Source organism: Oryctolagus cuniculus, chromosome 4 (assembly GCF_964237555.1).
Source record: "Oryctolagus cuniculus chromosome 4, mOryCun1.1, whole genome shotgun sequence".
NCBI classification, from domain to species: domain Eukaryota; kingdom Metazoa; phylum Chordata; class Mammalia; order Lagomorpha; family Leporidae; genus Oryctolagus; species Oryctolagus cuniculus.
Window position 1 is genome coordinate 89,008,474 of NC_091435.1, and position 22,123 is coordinate 89,030,596.

The 22,123-nt window shown below is 40.4% G+C and overlaps 1 protein-coding gene across 10 annotated transcripts in view; it reads right to left on the minus strand.

The window, feature by feature from the left end:
* IL1RAP (interleukin 1 receptor accessory protein) overlaps window positions 1–22,123 on the minus strand; it is a 163,498-nt gene that overhangs the window by 129,324 nt on the left and 12,051 nt on the right. For 2 of the 10 annotated variants that reach the window (XR_007908837.2, XM_017346989.3), the window contains exon 1: window positions 16,271–18,903. The exons of 5 other annotated variants lie outside the window; for them this stretch is intronic. Coding sequence is in view for 3 of the 5 variants with exons in the window: in XM_017346989.3 (XP_017202478.3) it covers window positions 16,271–16,431 (161 nt within the window). In the remaining 2 variants the exon portion in view is untranslated. Of the gene's footprint in view, window positions 1–16,270; window positions 18,915–22,123 lie in introns of those variants that run through there. 3 more of the 10 variants (XM_070072369.1, XM_017346988.3, XM_017346990.3) reach the window with 3 other exon arrangements.

Sequence of the window (22,123 nt, forward strand, 5' to 3'; positions counted from 1 at the left end):
CACAGCCCAGAAGCCTCAGACAGGCTGCTCCTACTCAATCAGACCCTGCAGTACCCAGGGGCTCCTCCTTCTCAATTATAAAGAGAAGCATGCATGATAATCCCTGCTTCTGAGTCCTGACTCTGGCATTAAATAGCTGAGTTACTCTGACCATGCCCATTATGGTTCTTGTGCCTCAGTTTCCATAACTAGTTTCTGTTTTTGTTTTCAAGAAAAATTAAGGTTGGTGCTGACAGCCCAGTTAAGCTGCCACCTCTGATGCTGGCATTCCATATGTGCGCCAGTTCGTGCCCCAGCTGCTCCATTTCTGATCCAGCTCCCTGCTGATGGCCTGTGAAAAGCAGTGGAAAATGGTTCAAGTATTTCAGCCCCTGTCACACACACATACACACACACACACACACACACAGAGAGACACATGGGAGATCTGGATGAATTCCTGGCAGCTGGCTTCCACCTGCTCCAGCACTGGCTATTATGGCCATCTTGGGGAGTGAACCAGTGGATGTGAAATCTTCATCTCTCTCTCTCTCTCTCTCTGTAACTCTGACTTTCATAATAAAATAAGTCTTAAACAAAAAGAAATGTAAAGGTCAAGAATTGCATTGGAACTTTCACAGAACACTTGGAATGCACCATGTCATACTGTGCTAACTATGAGAAAGCACACCCCCTATCCCCCCCTTCCCCCAAGGTTCTCACTCCAGGCATTTTCAGTCTATTGTAGAAAATAGACTGTTAGGCATCCTCCCCATTCCCACACTTAAACCTGCCCTTGAAATTCAAAGATAATATTCCAGGTCTTCCTAGGGATTAACAAAAGCTCCCCGCATGCAAAAAAAAAAAAAAAAAAAAAAAAAAAAAAAAAAAAAAAGCGGGGGGTAGCCTTAAAAAATATCATGTCTCTGTATCTAAAAGAAAATCCCCTTATGAACTAACACTGAGGAGGTCTGTGTGAGACTGTGTCCCGGTTGAGAAAATTCTATGGCTTCTTTCACTAATTTTTGGGCACCAGGATCATCCTGACAGATGGCAATGTGTACCCACCAGTCCCATAGTCTGGGCTGTGACCTTAGTCTAACAGATCACACTAGATGGAGGGACAGAAGGTGTAGGGGTCTCTGACCACCGTTCTTTTTATTTGACATTTTGTGACTTTATTACAAAAAGTAAAACCATACATTTCCCCCTTTCACCAGAATGAAAATGAGCTGCAATTTTACAGTACTATTATCTACCAATTCATAAGCCACTACAGACTCAAGTGACCCTAATTTCAACAAGTTTGCTTTATCTCTACCATACAGCTTCTTACAAGAAAAAAGAAAGAAAGAAAAGCACTGACTGTCACTGAGAGGTACTCAAGCAGTGCTTAATATGAGGTTTCAAAATGCTTTGGCAAGTAAAGTGAGCAGGAGGGCAGAACATATACTAAAAAAAATTGACAGAGTAAAAGAGGGGGTGTTTTGTGACTGCCATAAGCTGTTCAGAGGCATTTTTCCCAATGCAAAGCCAATTAGTAGTAACAGAGTACCTATGATGTAGAGTCCCTGTGCTAAATGCTAAAGGATGACATAGATTTCAGCATAACCCAGGTAGCCAGTAACCCACAAAGTAGTGGGTATCTCCATCTCACATATGGATAAGTGTAACCTCACAACAAAACAGCGGGTTCTCTTAGTTAACCATTCCAGTTCCTGGCTCTGCCTCATAGCACCTATGCAACATCCAACAAGCTAATTAATCTCTTTGTGCCTTAGTTTTCCCAATTGCCAAGAGGAAAGAATAACAGCAACTTACTTCTTCAGTCTATAAAGGGCACTGTTTGAGTTAGTGTATATAAAATGCCTAAAAGAGTATTTGCTATCATTATTTATTCAATGGTACAAAGCATGTATTTCTCATGCTATTATTAAGTATGCATATTAGTCCAAGCAACATGCTGGCATGCCCTGAGGAAGTAACAAGTTGCATTCTAATGTGGTGGGGGAGGTTGGGGGTTGGGACAAAGGGGAAAGGGTTTCTACCCAGGGGTGAGGATGTGGGAGGAGTCCTTGCAGTTAGCATTACAGCTGGTCTCTGCAGAAAGATAGCACTCTGAAGTGCAGACATGTACACAGAAGAAAGACATTTAAGACAAAACTAAAACAAAATAAACCACACTATTTACCACTGGTCATAGAACTGCATAAAAAACTTATTAGATGAATATTTTCTTGCAGGTATGAAGTCCTGAAAACTGTGGAACAGACATTTTTTAGGTACATCTTTTCAAGGACACACACTCCTTGCAGTTACTAATGGCATCAACGCATGGCTACCATATTCCACACTAGGTAGCAGTACTAGTGATTATAGGAGAATAGGACATTACCCAAGCAATGGGGCAATAAAAAGTATGTTCAGTTACAACAATAGTGACAGTTCAAGAATAGAAGCTTTCTCCAATAGCACAAAAATATTTTTAAAACATTCTGCCAGGTAAAATATTTTCTTCACACACAGATACATTTAAACCTCTCAAACCTGCCAAAACTTTGGCTTTGGTATCCCCATTTTACAAAAGGAGTGATTTCCCCAAAGTTCCACAGAGAACAAATGAGGAAACCTGTGTTCAAACTGGTATGTGAACACCAAATCTCATGACCTTCCCACCGTATCCTCCCTCTCTGCCCTTGTTATCATTACTTAAAATGTTAGAGTTAGACACAGGGAGGCATGGGAACATAATTTTCTACCAGAGTCCAAATGTCTATCTTCAGCTCAGCAAACCAGCTTGGCATTTGTCATGTCCTAAAGAAAATCCCATATTGCTGCATGCTATTGATCTGTAGCTGTCTCCAACAAAAGGACCTGAATGCCTGCTGTGGTCTGGGAATTTTAAATAAGAAGTCAATGAGAGATGCTGGTAAGTGGTTCTATAATTGTCTAGGGGTGGAGAAAACCTTGGTAGAATAATAATCATATCAATATGCTGGCTACATGAATGATCCTGCAGTGAATTACAACAGGGTACTTCAACTCCAAAGCCTAGGGTGGCAGATCTGCATAATTAATCTCACTCCACAATAACCCCACAGGGTCAGCAACATCGACATTCTACAGCTGAAATTAATGTCTTATTATTTCAGTCCCCTCTGGTGTTTCTCCAGATTCAGGAAAATAATATCAGACGTAGTAGCTCTGTTGAAAAACTCAAGGTTTTAAAGGGTCACCAAGTTACAAAGAAATCCTCACATAAATCCTCCTAGAGGATAAATCCAATACATAGTCCTAAGAAATATATCCATTAAATGCAAGCTTCGTGATATTTCTAAATTTTATTCTTAGATTAGCTAGGACTTTTCAAAGGCCACATATTGATCTATTTGGGATTCTACATAATGATTGGGAGAAATTATGTTTGGATAGCTCATCTTCATTTTAGAGAAACATCTGATTTTAATATTAGGTAAAATATTAGATTGAAAAGTTATCTGTGTGTACATAACTTCTCAGGTCATTTTAAAATGCCAGTGGACACTGTAAAATGAAATTACTTAGGAATAACACTTGACAATGCTCCTCAACCTAACTGACTTTGGAAATTCTTGTTTGGCAAAATCTGTAAGCTTTGAATCCTAAAGCTGAGAAGTGCTGACTGAAGTTCTTTCATAAATGAGGCATTTCAACACTGTAAGGCACCCCAGCAACAGGACAAGCTTTGAGAGATTCTTGCAAATTCTCATATGCACTGAATTACTCCTAGTCAAGGTGATTTTAATAAAAGATTTATTTTTATTTATTTTGAAAGGCAGAGTTACAAAGAGAGAGAGAGAGAGAGAGAGCTTCCATGTGCTGGCTCACTCCCCACATGGCCACAATGCCTGGAGTTATGCCGCATCTAAGTCAGGAGCCTGAAGCTTCCTCCACATCTCCCATGTGGGTAAAAGGGGCCCAAAGAATTGGGCCATGCTCTGCTGCTTTCCTAGGTGCATCAGCAGAAAGTTGAATTAAAAGCAAAGCAAAAAGGTCTTGAACTGGCCCTCATATGCGGTATCGGTGTAGCAGGCAGAGGCTTAACTCACTACACAACAATGCTGGCCCCAGTTAATGTAATTTTATGGTAAGGGTCATGAATTGTCCATTGGGAACAAAGTGGGAATTTAAACCAATTTTATGATTTGCTAAAGCATTCCTGTGGCAAGTCAATGGAGGGATAATGGCATAATTACTTGCTAAAATGAAACATAAGACATGCTGGTGGATTGAAGTAGGATAAGGTATACTACACCAGTATAGCTAATTGGTGGTGATTACAAGTTCACTTATTCTATTATTTTGGATACATAAAGATTGTTGCTTTACCAGAACACAGAACACCACAAAGTCAGAAAAAGAGGGAGGATTCGTTCATTCCAATTGTATAAGGAGTGAGCACACAAGAGGAGACCCTGCATACACCCTTTTAACCTATGTGAACTTAATAGATGGTAGAAAAATGAAAGGTGGTAATAGTTTTAATTGCTCTGGTCTTTCTGAGAAAGAGAAGAAGGATAAAAATGCATGACTTCATTGAGTTGATCTAATTTTAATAGATTTATATTTGCATATAAATATTCTTTCTATCCACTGAAAAAACAGACTGAAGTCTTATTCTCTAAAACCAAAGGAAGAGATTTTTACCACCACAAGCAAAAAGTCTGTAAAGCTTAAGGAAGTTTTGGGTGCCATGGGGATGCCAGTGAAAGGTGATGGATGGCAACAGGCAAAGTAATTTCCCCATATATCACATCCTAAAGCTTTTCTCTGATGTCCTTCATATGGCATTCTCAATCCTCCTGGATCTGGTGTCCAATTTCTCTTTCCAACCCTTATACTGCACCACTGTTCCTACGGTGGGCTCCCAGCACAGGCACACATACAGATGGTGCTATACATCATCACCGTACCTTCCATCTCCTTTAATCATTCTTTCCAACTCACATGTCCTTCTTTCCCCTATCCATATACACAAATACCGACCAGCCTTCAAAACTTATTTCCAAAGCAAGTTTTTTCATGAAACTTCAAGATTTCCCTCCATTAGACAGAATGTATCAGTTCTTCCTCCAATTTCCACTATGCTGCCCTTGCATTCTCCGCATGAAATTTCATTTATCATGTACTACAGTTTAGTTTGTACGTCTTCTCTCTTGAGACTCTTGTGAAGAGTCTATCTCTAATTCATTCGTCTCTCAGGGACTAGTATGAAGCCTGGAACAGAAAATATACTCTGGACTACTGGTTGAAAGAGTGCCTTTTTTGGAATGGAGTAATTCTACAGCGTATCAGTCAGTCCAGGAATACCTATAATGTTTTGGTTTGTTTTCCTCACTTCTGGTCTCTGAACACTCATTTCTTCCTTCTGATTACCTTAATGGAGGCAATTTTTTTTTTTTCACTAAAATCAGCCAGGCGATTTACATTCAGCAGAATCCCCTGAGACTATCACCTGCTTTTGTCAGTATAAGCCCCAACTATGCCTTGTCATACATACATTTGGATTTATCATGGGCCTGGTGGCACTAGAAGAGAGGATTCCTCGGTTCCTCCAAGTGTCTGTATGGAGAACTGAAATTACAGCCTGAATATTGCTTACTTTGAATTCATGGGATCTGACTCAGCATCATTACAGCTCATTATTTTTTGGTCAGGATGAAATCCCCTTAGCCTGATGATGCTGAGAGGAAGGGGAGAAGAAGACAATTCCCTTCAACCCATCTGAAGATGTTCTAGTGAATAACTCAATAACTCTGCGATTTCTAAGCCCAGGAAAGATTTGAGGAAAAAGCTAGATTGAGAAGGGGAATGCTGACTGAGGCCCACAAGATAGATTGCTGTGGCTGATCCTGTACCAGGCTGGGAGACTACCCATGCAGGGGTTCTAACTGCTGGCACCTGGCAGGAGCTCCAGGAACATTTTTCCCACCTCTGCCTTCTGCCAATCAGGTAAACTGCTCCCAGGTGTGGCCTAGGCCCACCTGGAAAACTACTAGCCAATGTGACCTTCAAGCTGATTGGAGAAGCACAGCGGTGCCAATATCAGCTCTATCCTATAGAATTAGTGACGCCCCTCTGACTGTCCCTTAAAAAGTCGTTAATAAAGTGGACATGTGCACCGAAACTTGTCTCTGGTGTTTCTTGTCAAAGAATGCCGTTGCCCCACAATCCTGGCAGTGTGGACCTTGGGGGCCAAGGCTGTAGATTCCTTGGCAACTTTTCAGCATTCCTCTAACTCTAGACTCTAAAGCTTAAAGTAGAAAGCTAATTTGGGTAAGGATGAGAGGGTGTGATCAGGAACCAGAAGGAAGAGTGATGGAGGTTATTAGTCAAGCCAGGAGTACACAAGAAGAGGACTCAAGGAAAATTGACTTTGAGAAGAGTTATGTGTTCATTCATTCAACCAATATTTTCCAAATTCCTACTAAATGCAGGTATCTTACTCAAATTATTCAGGCTTTGACAGTATATGCAGAGCCCTCCATGTCTCATTTTATTTTATATTCCCAGAAGTTATTATTCAGAAAGGACCATAATTTTCCTATTTTTCAGATAATGAAATTTGGCACAAAAATGTGACATATTTAACTCAGGACATCACAGTAATCAAATAGCAGAGTTTGATTTCATTTCTTTATTTTTATTTTATTTATTTGAAAGGTAGTTTACAGAGACAGAGAGAGAGACAGAGACAGGTATTCTATCTGCTGACTCCCTCCCAAAATGGTCAGAACAGGCTGGGCTGGACCAGGAAACAGCCAGGTGCCAAGAGCTTCTGCCAGTCTCATATGTGTTTTAACAGGGAGCTGGATCAGAAGTGGAGCAGTCAGGATTTGAATCGGTGCCCATATGGGACTCCCACATTGCAGGCAGTGCTATTACCTGCAACTCAACAATGCTGACCCTCAGATTTGATTTTAAATAAAGATCTCTGATTGCAGTAGATTGTCTGCCCTGATTCTTTCACATCATTCTCCCCCAGTGCCTATGGCAAGCTATAAAACGGAACATATGGAAAAAAGTGTTCAATAGTCAATTTGCTGTTTCATGAAATACTCCAAAAGATCAATTAAGAAAAACAAAGATTTACTGGAGGAAAGGCTATGGAAAATGTCAAACCTAAAATTTGTGAAATCCCTAAATTATAAGCAAAAACACATCACTAGAAAATCTTCCCCACACCCATTACATTGAAGGTAATGAAGTGGCACAAAGAAATGCTTCTGGGGAGCTTCACAGACTTGGATTATTCATAATTAGTACAGCATTATTTGCATAAATGGTGACAACACAGTCAAAAGGTTTAAAGCTGTTTTTCCAAACCATTTCCAGTTCCTACTCCCCCAAATCTTTGTTTTTCAGATCCTGGGTAAACACAACTTCTACGTAACACACAGGGGCAGGATACTGAATTTCATGAGCAGTTTTTAATAGTTGGGTTAAAATGCTAATGATGGTAGTTGTTGGGGTTAGTGGGAGGAGGGAACAGGAAATCAGTATTTAAATGGTACAATTTCAGTTGAGGAGAAAGTTCTGGAAATGGATGATAGTGATAGCTGTACAACAACGTAACCAAATTGTAGATAAAAATGGTTAACAGGGTAAATTTTATGTATATTTTAAAAATATTTTATTTAGTTATTTATTTGGGAGGTAGAGTTACAGAGAGAGAAGGAGAGACATGGAGAGAGATTCTCCATCTACTCGTTCACTCCCCAAATGTCCACAATGGCCAGAACTGAGCTGAACCAAAGCAAAGAGCCAGGAGCTCATTCCAGGTCTTACATGCAGGTGCAGGGGCCCAAGCACTTGGGCAATCTTCTGCTACTTTCCCAGTTACATTAGCAAGGAGCTGGATCTAAAGTGGAGCAGCCAGGACTACAACCAGCACCCATATGGGATACAGATGTTTTGAGTGTTGGGATATGAAGGAAATGACAAAGAAAATTGTGCAACAAGGCCGGCGCCGTGGCTCACTAAGCTAATCCTCCGCCTTGCAGCGCCAGCACACCGGGTTCTAGTCCTGGTCGGGGCGCCGGATTCTGTCCCGGTTGCCCCTCTTCCAGGCCAGCTCTCTGCTTGGCCAGGGAGTGCAGTGGAGGATGGCCCAAGTATTTGGGCCCTGCACCCCATGGGAGACCAGGATAAGTACCTGGCTCCTGCCATTGGATCAGCACAGTGTGCCGGCCGCAGCAGCCATTGGAGGGTGAACCAACGGCAAAGGAGGACCTTTCTCTCTGTATCTCTCTCTCACTGTCCACTCTGCCTGTCCAAAAAAAAAAAAAAAAAAAACTGCAACAAATATGTAAAGAATAGAAGAGAAGACAGGAGTGACAGGCAATAAGAAAAACAGCCATGCCAGGAAAGACAGTGAGATAGAGATACTGGGAGAAAGAATATGAAGAGGATATGTCCTAAGTGATTGTAATAGCCCTTCTGAAATTAAGAAGCTTCTCTTTTGTCAAAATTTTAAAGAGAAATAAACTAAAATAATATAATTTTCCTAGGATCAAACTCATAAAATTTGAGCCTAAACCTCACACTAACCTTGTAATCAGACTTCCACTCCTTGAAACAAATACCCTTATGACAGCTATACAGATTCAATCCTATTAATAAGACATCCATACAAGGTATTTCTCTGTGCTTTAAATAGACAGTGAATTTACATGAATTTATGAAAGTTCTAATCCTCCATATCTTTGTGGCTTTTGTCAAAGAAGTGAGAAGAGGAAACAGAGATTTGCTAATGGGGTACTCCCCTGATTGAAAATACCGGCTTTCATTCAATACACACTCAAGGGTCCCTTCAGTCAGCAATACACTCCATCAAACCTTGCAGATGAAAGTTGAAGACACAGTCCCTGATCACAAGAAAAGGTCTATTTGACACGGAAGCAACCAATTGAAAGGCAAAATCAGACATATGCTCTATGACAGTCCTTCTCAAAAGTGCATATGGGTGATTCGGAGAACTGGATAAAACAGAGACACATTATTCAGAAACTCTAGGACAGGACTCAAGATTCTGCATTTGTACTCCACCTTCAGAGGATACTGTTGCTGCTTCTACCCCAGCAGGCCACATACTGAGATGCAACAGTCTAAATAAATGACAAAATATAAACATAGGGCTGCAGAAATGCTCAGGTTAGGTTCTTCCTAACAGTTGATAGGTTTAGAGAGATTTCAGAGAGAAGACCCCATATCTAAACAGGGAGAGGAGCAAAGGAAACAGGTAAAGTTAGAGTGGAATACAGGTGACAAACAGTGCTATCATGTCTTCCCTTGTGAGGTCAGTCATCACGTATAGCTGAGGATCAGAGAGAGCACACAGAGAGAGTGTGTGGAGCAAGGAAAGAAATGAGAGAAGGAAATAGGAGAAGGACATCCCAAATCAGAAAATAACTTGAGCAAAATACTGAAAGGAGAAATGTACATGGGATACCAAGCAAAAACCAACAATCTGATAAGGGGCTGCAGTATAATCTGCAGAGCAGTAGTCAAAGAATGTGAGAAATAGGTCTAATGTGCTATGCTGCAGGAGTGGGGTGGGAGAGCATGCAGATCTTACATGGATTTCATTCTGCTTTGATCCCAAGGAGGAGGGCATCTGATCACTAACAAGATGGGAAAATTCCAACTGAGACACAGAATAAAAGTCTTAAAATTTAGTTCCAAAGTTATTCATATTTTGCATTTTGATATGTATTACTAAGTATTCATTATCCTCCAAAATAATTGTCTCTCTGTAAATAACAGCTCTTCCTCAAATGAATAACCTTTTCTTTTCAAATAAAACTATATATATAGGCTCAAAACAAAATCTAGCTTCTTTCAAGCCACCTAGCACCCTAAAACCAGGCAGTGGCTTGGGGAAATCACAATCATTTGTATTTATTCTCAAAATCTGATGTTTCCAGAAACATTTCATAATGTAATATGAATGAGACTATGAGAGTGCATAGGTTTTTCTAGGGCTGCCTACATGGAAAGGCATAGAGTAGAGTCAATGCAAGGTAATGGGGACAAGAGAACTCACAGGATGCCCAAGAAACTTGAGAAAACTGCAAGACCCTAGTAAGCAAGTCACTGCCTCCCCTGACAAGATTATTCATAAAAATAAAGAGAAATGCAGTAACTACACTTTAAAGTACTTGTTTCTTTTTATTATTATTATTTTTTTGACAGGCAGAGTTAGTGAGAGAGAGAGACAGAGAGAAAGGTCTTCCTTTTTCCGTTGGTTCACCCTCCAATGGCTGCTACAGCCAGCGCGCTGCGCCGATCCAAAGCCAGGAGCCAGGTGCTTCCTCCTGGTCTCCCATGCGGGTACAGGGCCCAAGCACTTGGGCCATCCTCCACTGCCTTCCTGGGCCACAGCAGAGGGCTGGACTGGAAGAGGAGCAACCGGGACAGAATCCAGCACCCCGACCAGGACTAGAACCTGGGGTGCCGGTGCCGCAGACGGAGGATTAGCCAAGTGAGCAGTGGCGCCGGCCAAAGTACTTGTTTCTATGTCTGTCCATATCAGCAAGATCTCTTATGTATGGCACTACAGGCTGTGAGCATCATATAGCAAGAAGGTTCATATTAATCCCCTAAAAGTAAATAAATGAAAATATTAAAACACATAAAATATATAAATTACCTACAGACATATAAATAAATAGTATTATATAGTGTACATAGTAAAATCTAGGTAGTTGCAGACAGGTGTTCACTAAAACATACTTTCAACTTTGCTGTGTGTTTTAAAATTTTGATAATATTGTTGAGGAAAATTACTTATATTGCAATTATCTGTCTTTTAAAAAGTGTATCATGTAAAATGTAGAAAATAAAAAAAAAAAAACTGTGGCTCATTCTTCTCTCCTTTCAGAATTCATCTAGTCCTATTCCCCATGTAAATCACATAATCAGATTTTCCTAAAACTTTTCTTTATATATATATAAATGAATACATAATAATAATACATAATAATATGAATACATAATAATAAAATGAATATATATAAATTAATATAAATTTCTTGTTTTTAGCAATATATGAATTGCTTTTTTCCAGTTTAGCTTAATTAATTATACTTCATTCAGTTTGATGGCTAAATATGATTGCCACATACAGTTTATATTTTAGTCCTTTTTCTATTGATGACATTTTGATTATTTTTAAAAATGTTCTTTTCCTATCACATTTATGATTATGGTGACTTTCTTTTAGAAATAACTAAAAAGAGGCTGGCGCTGTGGCGCAGTGGGTTAACGCCCTGGCCTGAAGCGTCGGCATCCCATATGGGCGCCAGTTCAAGACCCAGCTGCTCCACTTCCTTTCCAGCTCTCTGCTATGGCCCGGGAAAGCAGTAGAAGATGGCCCAAGTCCTTGGGCCCCTGCACCCACGTGGGAGATTGGGAAGAAGCTCCTGGCTCCTGGCTTCAGATCAGCACAGTTACAGCCGTTGCGGCCATCTGGGGAGTGAACCACTGGATGGAAGACCTCTCTTTCTCTCTCTCTCTCTCTCTCTGCCTCTCCTCTCTCTGTGAAAATCTTTCAAAAAATAAATAAATCTTTAAAAAAAGAAATAACTAAAAATAAATAGGATCTTTAGCATCCACCTCACAGTAAAAATCTAATATACATCTATTAGTCAATTAGCTTAACAACTAAAGAAAAGTGAGACCCACAGAATGAAAGACATCTAGTCATTTATCAACAGTTGGTGCCTCAATTAATATCACTGTCAATTATTGAGTAAATACCCAGTAGCCAAAGGGCAGCAACCCAGAGTTCTAAATGGCAACATAAAACACTAATCAATTTCAATTATAGTACATACCCTCAGATCCTCATTCCAACAACTGGGTTATGTGAGTCTTTATGCCAAAGCAGAGAAGTAGTAAACTTAGATGGAAAGCAAATGATGTTATAAGTAGGCATGTTGATTGCAGTGAAAAGGTTAAGATGTCAAAGCAAATAAGTAAAAAAAAAAAAAAAAAATGCAAGGGTTTGGGGCTATTTAGTGTTAGAGTGTTGGAGTCTTACACACGCCAATAATCCCTGGGGACATCACCCTGCACAGTGAAAAATAATTGTCGCTCAAAATCATGATCCTGAATGACTAATGGAGTGTAATTTCTCAGTATACTTGCCAAGTATAAAATAACTTTAGAAAGATGTTCTGTTAAAATAGTTACAAGATCTTTGGCTAAAGGAGACTTAAGGAAGCTATTGAACCAAGCATTGCATTTAATAACAGTAAAACAAAAGCATATGGATAACCTGATTGATCAAAGATCAGTAGATTGCTGAAAATACTCAAAGCTGTAACACAGGATACAAGAATTGTTTGGTGTTGTGTTTGTAGATACTTTATGATTATAAAATTGGAATTTAGGAACTAAATTTTAACTTCTCCTAATGGTCTACAACCTAAAATGTACTCATCAGTATGTACATATGTACTCAATTATTAAACTGAGTATTTTCAGAGAGCTTAAGTTTCATTTTAATCCACCTTAAGCAATAATGTGTGGGAAGAATCACTGTCACTTTGTTCTTAAAGTTGAATTTATGTAATGCATCAAGTTTATATACCTTAAATAAAAAGTTTCTTGGGAAATAAAGAAGAAATACTTGATTGGAGCCAGTGCTGTGGCACAGCATATTAAGCCACAACCTGGGATACCAACACCCCATGTCAGAGCTCTAGGCCTGGTTACTCCCCTTCCAATACAGCTTCCTTCTAATGTGCCAAGGAAAGCAACAGAAGATGATGCAAGTACTTGAGCCCATGCCAGCCATGTGAAGACTCAAATGGAGTTCTGGATTTCTGGCTTTGGTCTAGACCAGGCCTAACCATTGCGGCCATTCTGGGAGTGAACCATGGATATAGGATCTCCCTCTCTCTCTTTATTTCTCCCTGTCTCTGTCACTCTGCCTTTCAAATAAATAAATAAGTGAAATCATAAAAAAAAAAAAAAAACTGTCATCAGGAAATCTGAACATGAGTGACCTTAGAGGATCCCTGAGAGTGAGTTATAAACCATAGTTTTTCTTGGAGAAGGTAGACCTTCTGAAAGAAGAAGGAGATGGAGAGGGAGAGAGAAAAGGGGGGAGGATGAGAGGGGGGGAGGGGAGGCGGAGAAGGCAGAAGGCAAGGCGGTGGCAGTACTTGTCACAAAAGGGAACTTACATCCAGAACATTTGTTATGGGAAAACTATATCATACACACGCTCAACCGGCAAAGCTTGATATATGTGTTTCTGGCCACTAAATTTTATTGCGTAGAATCAATTAACTTTGAAGATCCAATCTGATTCTTTCTCTTGAAGTTCTCACAATTGTACATGGAAGCATATTGCTCAAGGAGTCAGAAGTCTTGAGTTCAAAGCTCTGTGTAACTCAGGAAAAGGAAGGGCCTCCGAATTGTTATGTAAATCATAACAATTATGTAAAACAGTCGTGATTTGAACAAGATGACCTTTAAACTTCCTCATGACTATGATTCATATTTCTAGGCAGCTCTCAGCAAATAGAAATGAGATGAGAGAAATAAGGGAAATCCACATATCGTGTGGTGTGCAATACAGACTAAGTTTTCTATATTGGAGACTTTTGTTGCAATGTTGCTTTCTGAGATGTATTTCATGCAGTGGACTCTTATTTCCCGAAGCTCCACAGTCTTTTTGCCTTTTTTTTTTTAATTCTCTCATTCTGTATCTATCTTCTTATCAAGATGACCTCTGGAAAATCAAAAAGGACCTCAGAAGTCAATAATGTTATTTGGGACACTATTTGGGAAAACAAGAGCCCAGGAACCAGAGGTAACGTTCATGAGGTCAGTAAGTTATTAATGGAAAAGTATCTTTTAATTCCCAGTTTAGGCCTTTCTCAGATGAAACCATGCAACCCCCTAACTGAAAAGCCACTAAGAAATATATCTGTCCCCTAAAAATAACACACCATTTATATCCGAGGAAAGAATCATGTCTAAACAGGCAATGATCCTGTATCAAAAGAGGACAGCTATTTGGGCACAGGTGCAATGAACCAGCTGCTAAAAGAGCTGAGGTTGCTGTTTTCTTCCTACGACTTTATGAAGGTTTATGGCATACATGGGAAATCTTAGTCAAACCTCCTATAGGCTGCCTTGGATCTGATCCCTAAGGAGTCATTGTAGCTACCAAGTTTTTGACATCTTTATTTTTCTGGTGACAGTTGGAATGACCTGATATCTGTGAGTTTCTGAAGCTTTCCTTTAAGGGATATGACTCCTGAGTTTGAGATATCCAAAACTGATAGAACTGAGCCAAGCACACAGTGCCATCACATTTCATTTAAAGAAAAATTGAGACTGTTTAGAGATTTGTGATCTCTGTAAATTGTGAGGGAAAAGAGCACCTTATTTAATTGAAAAGCACTGTCTATTCTTAGTTGCAACACTGACCAGTAGAATCTACTGCCAGTTTGTCTTTCCCTCTTTTCATTCTTTCGAATCAAAGCTGTTCATTAGCTGTTGGACACTTCCTATCCTTGCAGCACTCTTTTCTTCAAGAATCAGTGAACTGTCCCAATTCTGACATTAAGTCAAAGGCTTATCATTCTGGAACACTGGCACTTTCAGATTAGTAGTAAGCCAATTCAAAACATAGGAAGAAAATAGGAAAATATAAATAAAATAATTGTGCTCCTGATATTCTGACCCGCAAGCTGTTTTCCTTTGAAATCACAAGAAGAACCTGCTCTCAAAGATGCTTTCTCATATGCTGCCAACTGCAAAGGGAATATTTTTCAGGGGATGCTTGTCTGGGCTGACTCAGACTTGTTTCAGGGTGTGTTATTCCTACAAGAGGTTTGCCCTGGGCAAGACTTCATACATTAGGAACAAAAAAAAAAAAAAAAAATAGAGCTAGCAGCCAGTGGGAGGTTTTCCTACACGGATGTGCACCTCCCACGTGCTCTGGTCACAGACAGAACTAGGCTGGTAAGAGGGCTGGACGGAACTGTGCCAGGTCCAGACACAAGTCTTCCATTCTGACAAGGAGTGCTGCCAAGAGGGAGAGAACCACATCCTTCCTCATCCTAAGTCTCCTTCTTAAATCGAGTAGTTGTTCAGAAGGGGGAAGCACAGGGGGGGCAGGGGGAGGCGACATCACTAGTTGATGTTAATTACAACAAGGGGAAACCTTTATTCTCAATATGAAGTTTCTAAGTGAATTCAAGACAGAATCTCAAGGCCGGAAAAACTCTTAAATGTCATTTTGATTCAAACTCTTTTTGCAATATTCAAATCTCCCTGTAACATCCTTACAAAGAGTATGTCTGGGTCCATTTTAAATATCTGTAGTGATGGTGAACTCATTATCAATTTACTTTTCATATGGCCTTAGCTGTAATAAAGGTGTCATTATACTGAGCCAGACTCTGCTCCTCTGTAATTTTGATCTATTTGTTTTTGTGTGGGAGGATGGTGGGGTCACATCTACAGAAACCTTTGGGCATAAACCAGTGGTTCTATGTATTTAAAAGCAGTGTTTCCATATCTCTGTAGACCTCATTTTCAAAAATCATAAGCTAGGGCTTTTGGAAAGCACTTACTTTTTCCCCTACTCTGCAGCCTGAAATTCAAAGGGAGAAGAACACACTGAGGAAATGACAATGTCACTAAAACAGGAAGAACAGTGATCAATTGATTAAAGCACTGCCCATGGTGACTAAACCTAAAAAGAAACTGGAAAAGGTGAAAAGAAAGCAACAAGAAGGCAGAAACTCAAAGGGCCAATAGGGCTGCCTCAGTCTATGCTGAGTTTCTAACAGATTTTCAGACAAAGTAGTGTGGTAACTAAATTCCTGTTATCAGACTCTCAACTGCAGGTGCAGGCACAGTGGAGCAGGGTCAGGAGACACAGAGCACTCCTCAGCAGGTCTAAGCAAAGCACAGGTTGTCAACATGATCATTAGAATCACATGGCTCTAAACCCAAATCCTCCAGAATTTCTTAACCACACAAAGTTTCAGTTTCCTTCCTGGTGAACAGGGTCAGTAAGGCACCTTAGCAAACTAGGTAAAAGGATTACTGGTGATAATTTCATGAAGAACCTGGCACATAGTAAGCACTCCAAATTTCTGATCATTATTAATTTTTTTCTTATCACTAGAAATCCAGCCATTGATTCTCCCAACCTTTTCCCCTACATCACCTCATATCTGAATGCCAAATATCAGGTAAGGAGAAATAAAGCCAATCTCACCTGTGAGAGCCAAGGCAAGAGGAAACAGTACACCATACTACTAGAAAGTACATTACCAGAACTTGGAAGGACAGACACAGACAGGTTTGACTCACTCTAACCATGGCATGTTCCTCTGTTTTATATTTGCAAAGCCAGGGATTTTTGACCCTAGTGATCATGGCATGTACTCCGTTTGATGCCTGCCGGGAAAGCTTGACTTCTGTAAGCCTCGTCTGGCTCCTCTAAGTCCATGTATCTAAATAATTAGCTACAAAAATTCTGTATTCCTCAAAGCAAAAACCTGAAATAGTCACCCCAAGTTGATAAGCCCCAGGGATCCTTCTAGGAGGGCAAAAACATCACAGGGGTGCACTGAACAGAGATTATAAGGTTTTCTAGTCACCTGCTGTCAGTTATTGAAATCTTAGGTGATACAGCACTGGGTTTCACTGAGCATTTTAAATATCTCAAGAATGAATTCAGCTGTGTCTTAGCAAACAGGAACCCAAGATGGGGTTATTAAACATTCAGAAGTATGTACTAGGAAGTGCTGCCAGGGAAGACTTATGGAATGGTAGAACTAAACGATGTGAGAAGCACCTAGGAATTTTAAGGTACCTCTTCAGGTATGTGTATATGTTCTACTATTTCCTGTGTTTGGTGTTCTGTGTTTAGAAGGAGAGCAGTAAGAATACTGCATGGGGCTAAGGAATCACAAGAGTTCCTGGATTATAAGGGGCCTGTCCTCCAGGTGGAAAGAAACCTTAAAAGTGATGACATTCAAAAACTATGGACAGATTAAGAATAGGGACACATTATGACCAAAGATCTGTCTCAAGAAGATTTTTAGGAGTAGTGCGTGAAGTGAAATGGAAACCTAAGAGATAGAAAGGTACACACTCAGAACTCCAGTGAGCTGTCTTGAATCATCCAAGGCTAAGTGGCCACTTAAATCATCATCCCACCTCTGAGCCTCAGGTTTCTCATTTATAATAATTCAGACCAAACTTCAGAGAGCTGTTATCAAATCAAATGAGATAATGTTTCTAAGATGTTGGGCACTTGCACAAAGATGAGGGAATAACCTCATAACTACTCAGAAGAGACAAAGAGTCTTGGTTTACTACATGAAACAGGTAGAATATTTGTTTTTTAAGATCTCTCCTATCTCAAAATGATACTGATATGGTTGCATAAACCAGTTAAATTTTAGCCAATGTTCCAACTACATGCAAACTTTCCTTGCTTTTCTCATACTACAGAGGAAACATCAGGGAACATTAGAGAAAAGTATCTGTTGTACCACCAGAACATAAGAGTTGACAAAATCAACCATATGTAAAATTGTCTTGATTTGCAATGTGCACCAACACTTTTAATTCCCATGCTGATCCTGAACAACCTCTTACAATGATTCTGGGTCACCACCCTCAGTGAGAACAAGAGCAAGCTCTGGGAATACATTTTGTCTGGATTACTACAAGAGAATTCTCATTACTTACCTGACTTACTCCCTCTCTTCAAGTGCCAATGCTTTAAATCCCAATGCCACATGTCTGAAACACACACCTAATACGCCCACATGTTGCTCAAGAATGTTAAGTGTCTCTCCCTGCCTTACAAGATTGTGCACAAATTCCTCACAGGTTATTGACGATCCTCAACAATGCAGCCCCTGTTCACCTTTTCTGTCTGATCCTCATAGCTCTCTGTGCTGGTGTGACATTCCCAATTAGACTGGGCTCTCTCCCCAAGCAAGGCTCCGGGTTCTCTCATTTTGTTTTCATAATGTTCCCTTTATCACTTGTGGTTTTGAACTGCTTCATCCTATTTCTTTCTCCCCTGTGGATCTGAGTCAGAGATGGCTATAAGGAAATCCATCCATTTCAGCCCCCAGGTACAACTGCAGCTCCTGCACATTGTAGTTAATTGCTGACTCACCTCCTAGCTGAAGGCAACAACCTGACCCACTGCTCCTTCAATGCCTGCCAAATCTGACCCTTTAATTTCTCCAAGTCAGGCCTGGGATAGGTGTGAAGCTCCATGCCCCTGCTGTAGGCTGCCCACAGCATCAGGGTTAAGCACAGTGAAAACAGTAAAGGACTACAACTCATCCTTGTGAGTTCCAATTGCTCTTCACGTCCCTCGGGCTTTCCCTCTGGCTTGTTTGTCCCACCACAGTTGGAGGCAACGGCCTTCCCCAGACTTCTTTCCCAGCTCCTTCTCAGGGACTGTGGCTGATGACTTTTCCCTGCTTACAACTGTCCCTTTAAGGGCCTTGAATTGCCCAGCTTCTTCACAATTGTAGTTCCTCTGATAAACCCCACCTTCCCTGTCATACATATTATCTATCCCTATCATTTCTGCTCCCCAAGTTGGACTTTCACACACCATTCCTCCTCTCTGCTCTATGTCCAAAATCTGCTCATCACATCAAGAGTCACTTCAAACTTGCCTTCCTCTTCAACTCTTTCTTGAGCTGCAGGTATCTCTTCTTCTGAGACATCAAAATGTTATTATGTATCGTCCCAAAGGGACAAATACCATATGTTCTCCCTGATCGGTGACAACTGACTGAACACCAAAAAGGAAACCTCCTGAAGTGAAATGGACACTATGAGAAACGGTGACTTGATCAGCATAGCCCTGACTGTTAATGAACAACTTAATACATTATCCCTCTTAGTAATTTTTTTGTCTGTTCTACTTAATATGACTGGTTTAATTCTGTAATTATCACACAGTTATTCTTAAGTGTTGAAAATTAACTGAAATGTGATCCCTGTTAAACATAAGAGTGGGAATAAAAGAGGGAAGAGATGTATAATTTGGGACATGCTCAAGCTGACTTGCCCCAAATGGTAGAGTTAGAAACATACCAGGGGACTTCAATTCAATCCCATCAAGGCGGCATGTACCAATGCCATCTCACTATTCCAAGTGATCAATTTCAGTTCACAATTGATCATAATGAAAGGACTAAGAGTCAAAGGGAGCACATAAACAAGTCTAGTACCTGCTAATACTAACCGATAGAATAAATAAAGGGGAGAGTGATCCAACATGGGAAGTGAGACACTCAGCAGACTCATAGAATGGCAGATGTCCTAAATAGCACTCTGGCCTCAGAATCAGCCCTAAAGGCATTCAGATCTGGCTGAAAAGCCCATGAGAGTATTTCAGGCATGGAAAGCCAAGACACTCTGGCAAAAGATCTCTGCGAGTGAGATCCCAGTGGAAAGAACAGGTCTTCAAAGAAGGAGGTACCTTTCTCTGAAGGGAGGAGAGAACCTCCACTTTGACTATGACCTTGTCTAAACAAGATAAGAATCAGAGAACTCAGAGGGCTTCCATAGCCTTGGAAACTCATGACTGGAGCATAGGGAGATTACTGATGCCATAGACAGGAGTGTCACTTGGTAAAGTCAACAACAGGAGTCACTGTGCACTTACTCCTCATGTAGGATCTCTGTCCTTAATGTGCTGTGCATTGAGATTTAATGCTATAACGAGTACTCAAACAATATATTTCACTTTGTGTTTCTATGGGGGTGCAAACTGTTGAAATCTTTACTTAATGCATACTAAACTGATCTTCTGGGAAAAAAAAAAAAAGAAGAAATTATCAACTCCCAACTTGACTCTCACTGGGATTAAACATGACAATAGGTCTGATCTGATTGCATCATCATTTAAAAAAAATCACCTATTATTCTTCACTTTATGTTTCTGTGTGGGTGCAAACTGTTGAAATCCTTACTTAATGTATACTAAGCTGATCTTCTGTATATTAAGATAATCGAAAATGAATCTTGATGTGAATGGAAGGGGAGAGGGAGTGGGAAAGGGGAGGGTTGTGGGTGGGAGGGACGGTATTGGGGGGAAGCCATTGTAATCCATAAGCTGTACTTTGGAAATTTATATTCATTAAATAAAAGTTTAAAAAAAATGTTATTATGTATCTTCTAAAACTTCCACTATCTATTCACTCTTACTCTTAGAGGCTGTGTGTGAGTGTGTGTTTTTTAATGTTTGTACCTCACCAGTGCGTGGCTACATAAGACTCTCAGAAAATGTGCATTACCCAAAGGGTAAATGAATTATCCCTGCCACCCCTCCCTTTCCCCAACACAAGTAAGTGAAACCAAGTGATCCTGTCTATGATAGTGCCTCAGCTACATGAAGACTGCTTATAAAAAACACCACGCTTTCCATTCCTTCCATAGAGAAGACTCCAGGCCACACTCAATACTGTTTATGCACACCATACACATAGTTCAAACAAACTTATCACACATCTTCCTAGTCTACAGTAAATTAGACATCTCTCATAGTATGGAAAATGAAGACAAAACTTCTTTAGTGAGATGTGAAAGCAACAAGAACTAGCAGAAATAAGAACACAGACAAAAAATTTATGAAAATCAGATTATACAAATTAAAAAATACACTAGTCTGGAACCATTTGGTATCAGGATAAATGATATCAGCTTGAAAAGTTCTAAAGGCAGCTGGCGCCATGGCTCACTAGGCTAATCCTCCGCCTTGTGGCGCCGGCACACCGGGTTCTAGTCCCAGTCGGGGTGCCAGATTCTGTCCCGGTTGCCCCTCTTCCAGGCAAGCTCTCTGCTGGGGCTAGGGAGTGCAGTGGAGGATGGCCCAGGTGCTTGGGCCCTGCACCCCATGGGAGACCAGGAAAAGCACCTGGCTCCTGCCATTGGATCAGCGCGGTGCGCCGGCCGCGGCGGCCATTGGAGGGTGAATCAACGGCAAAGGAAGACCTTCCTCTCTGTGTCTCTCTCTCACTGTCCACTCTGCCTGTCAAAAAAATTAAAAAAAGAAATTCTACAGGAATTACAGTTGATTCCAATAATTGTCCTGAAAAACCAACATTAAGTAATACCACATATTTTAGAATACTCTTTCTGAAATAGTTTTTAAAGCAAAAATTGAAAAAGAAAGGTACATATTGAAATTTGAGCTTTCTTTTTATTTTTTAAATTTCACTTAGTTAGTTGAGAGACAAGAGAGAGCTCCTATTCCATGACTCACTCCCAAAATGTCCACAAGGGCTGGGGCTGAGTTGGGGTCAAAGATTGGAGCTAAGAACTCTATCCAGGTCTCCCACTTAGGTGGCAGGAGCCAATTGCTTGAGCCATCATCACTGCCCCTAGGGTTTGTATTGTTAGGAAGCTGACATCTGGAGCCACAGGCAAGAATTAATCCCACCCAGGTACTCTAATGTGGGATGCAGGCATTTTTATTGCTAGGTTAAACACCCACTCCTCATCATTTTTTAAAATCCCAAAGTAGCTCCTATTCATACAGGAAAAAAAAGGGGGGTGGTTATTTAATTTCTCAAGTCTTCATTAAAAAAATGAAGTGTCAGATATGAATCAGGCACAATTCTCATTAGTATGTGCACACGTGAAGTCCTTTCCACAAAGGAAATAATAAACCTACCAGATTCTGTGAAACCCTTGAATTTAGGAGATGCGGGAAGATGAAAGTTACACCTTTTAAACACCCGATTAACAAACAATAGTAAGTCTAAACACTGCGGTGTGGATGTGTACTCCAAAGTGTGTATGTTGGAAATTGAGTGCCCAGGCAACACTGTTGAAAAGCAGAACTTTTAAGAGGTTATTTAGGTCAGGAGAGCTCTGTCCTCCTGAAGAGATCAAGGTCAGTACTGTGGAAGTGGATTCCTTATAAAAGGATGAGTTCAGCCCCTACTCTTTCACGGCCTTCCGCCTTCTGCCTTTCACCTTGGAAAAATGATGCCACAAAATGGCCCTTGACCTTGGACTTGCCTAGCCTCCAGAACAATAAGAATTACATCTCTGCTCTTTATTAATAAAGCAGTCTCAA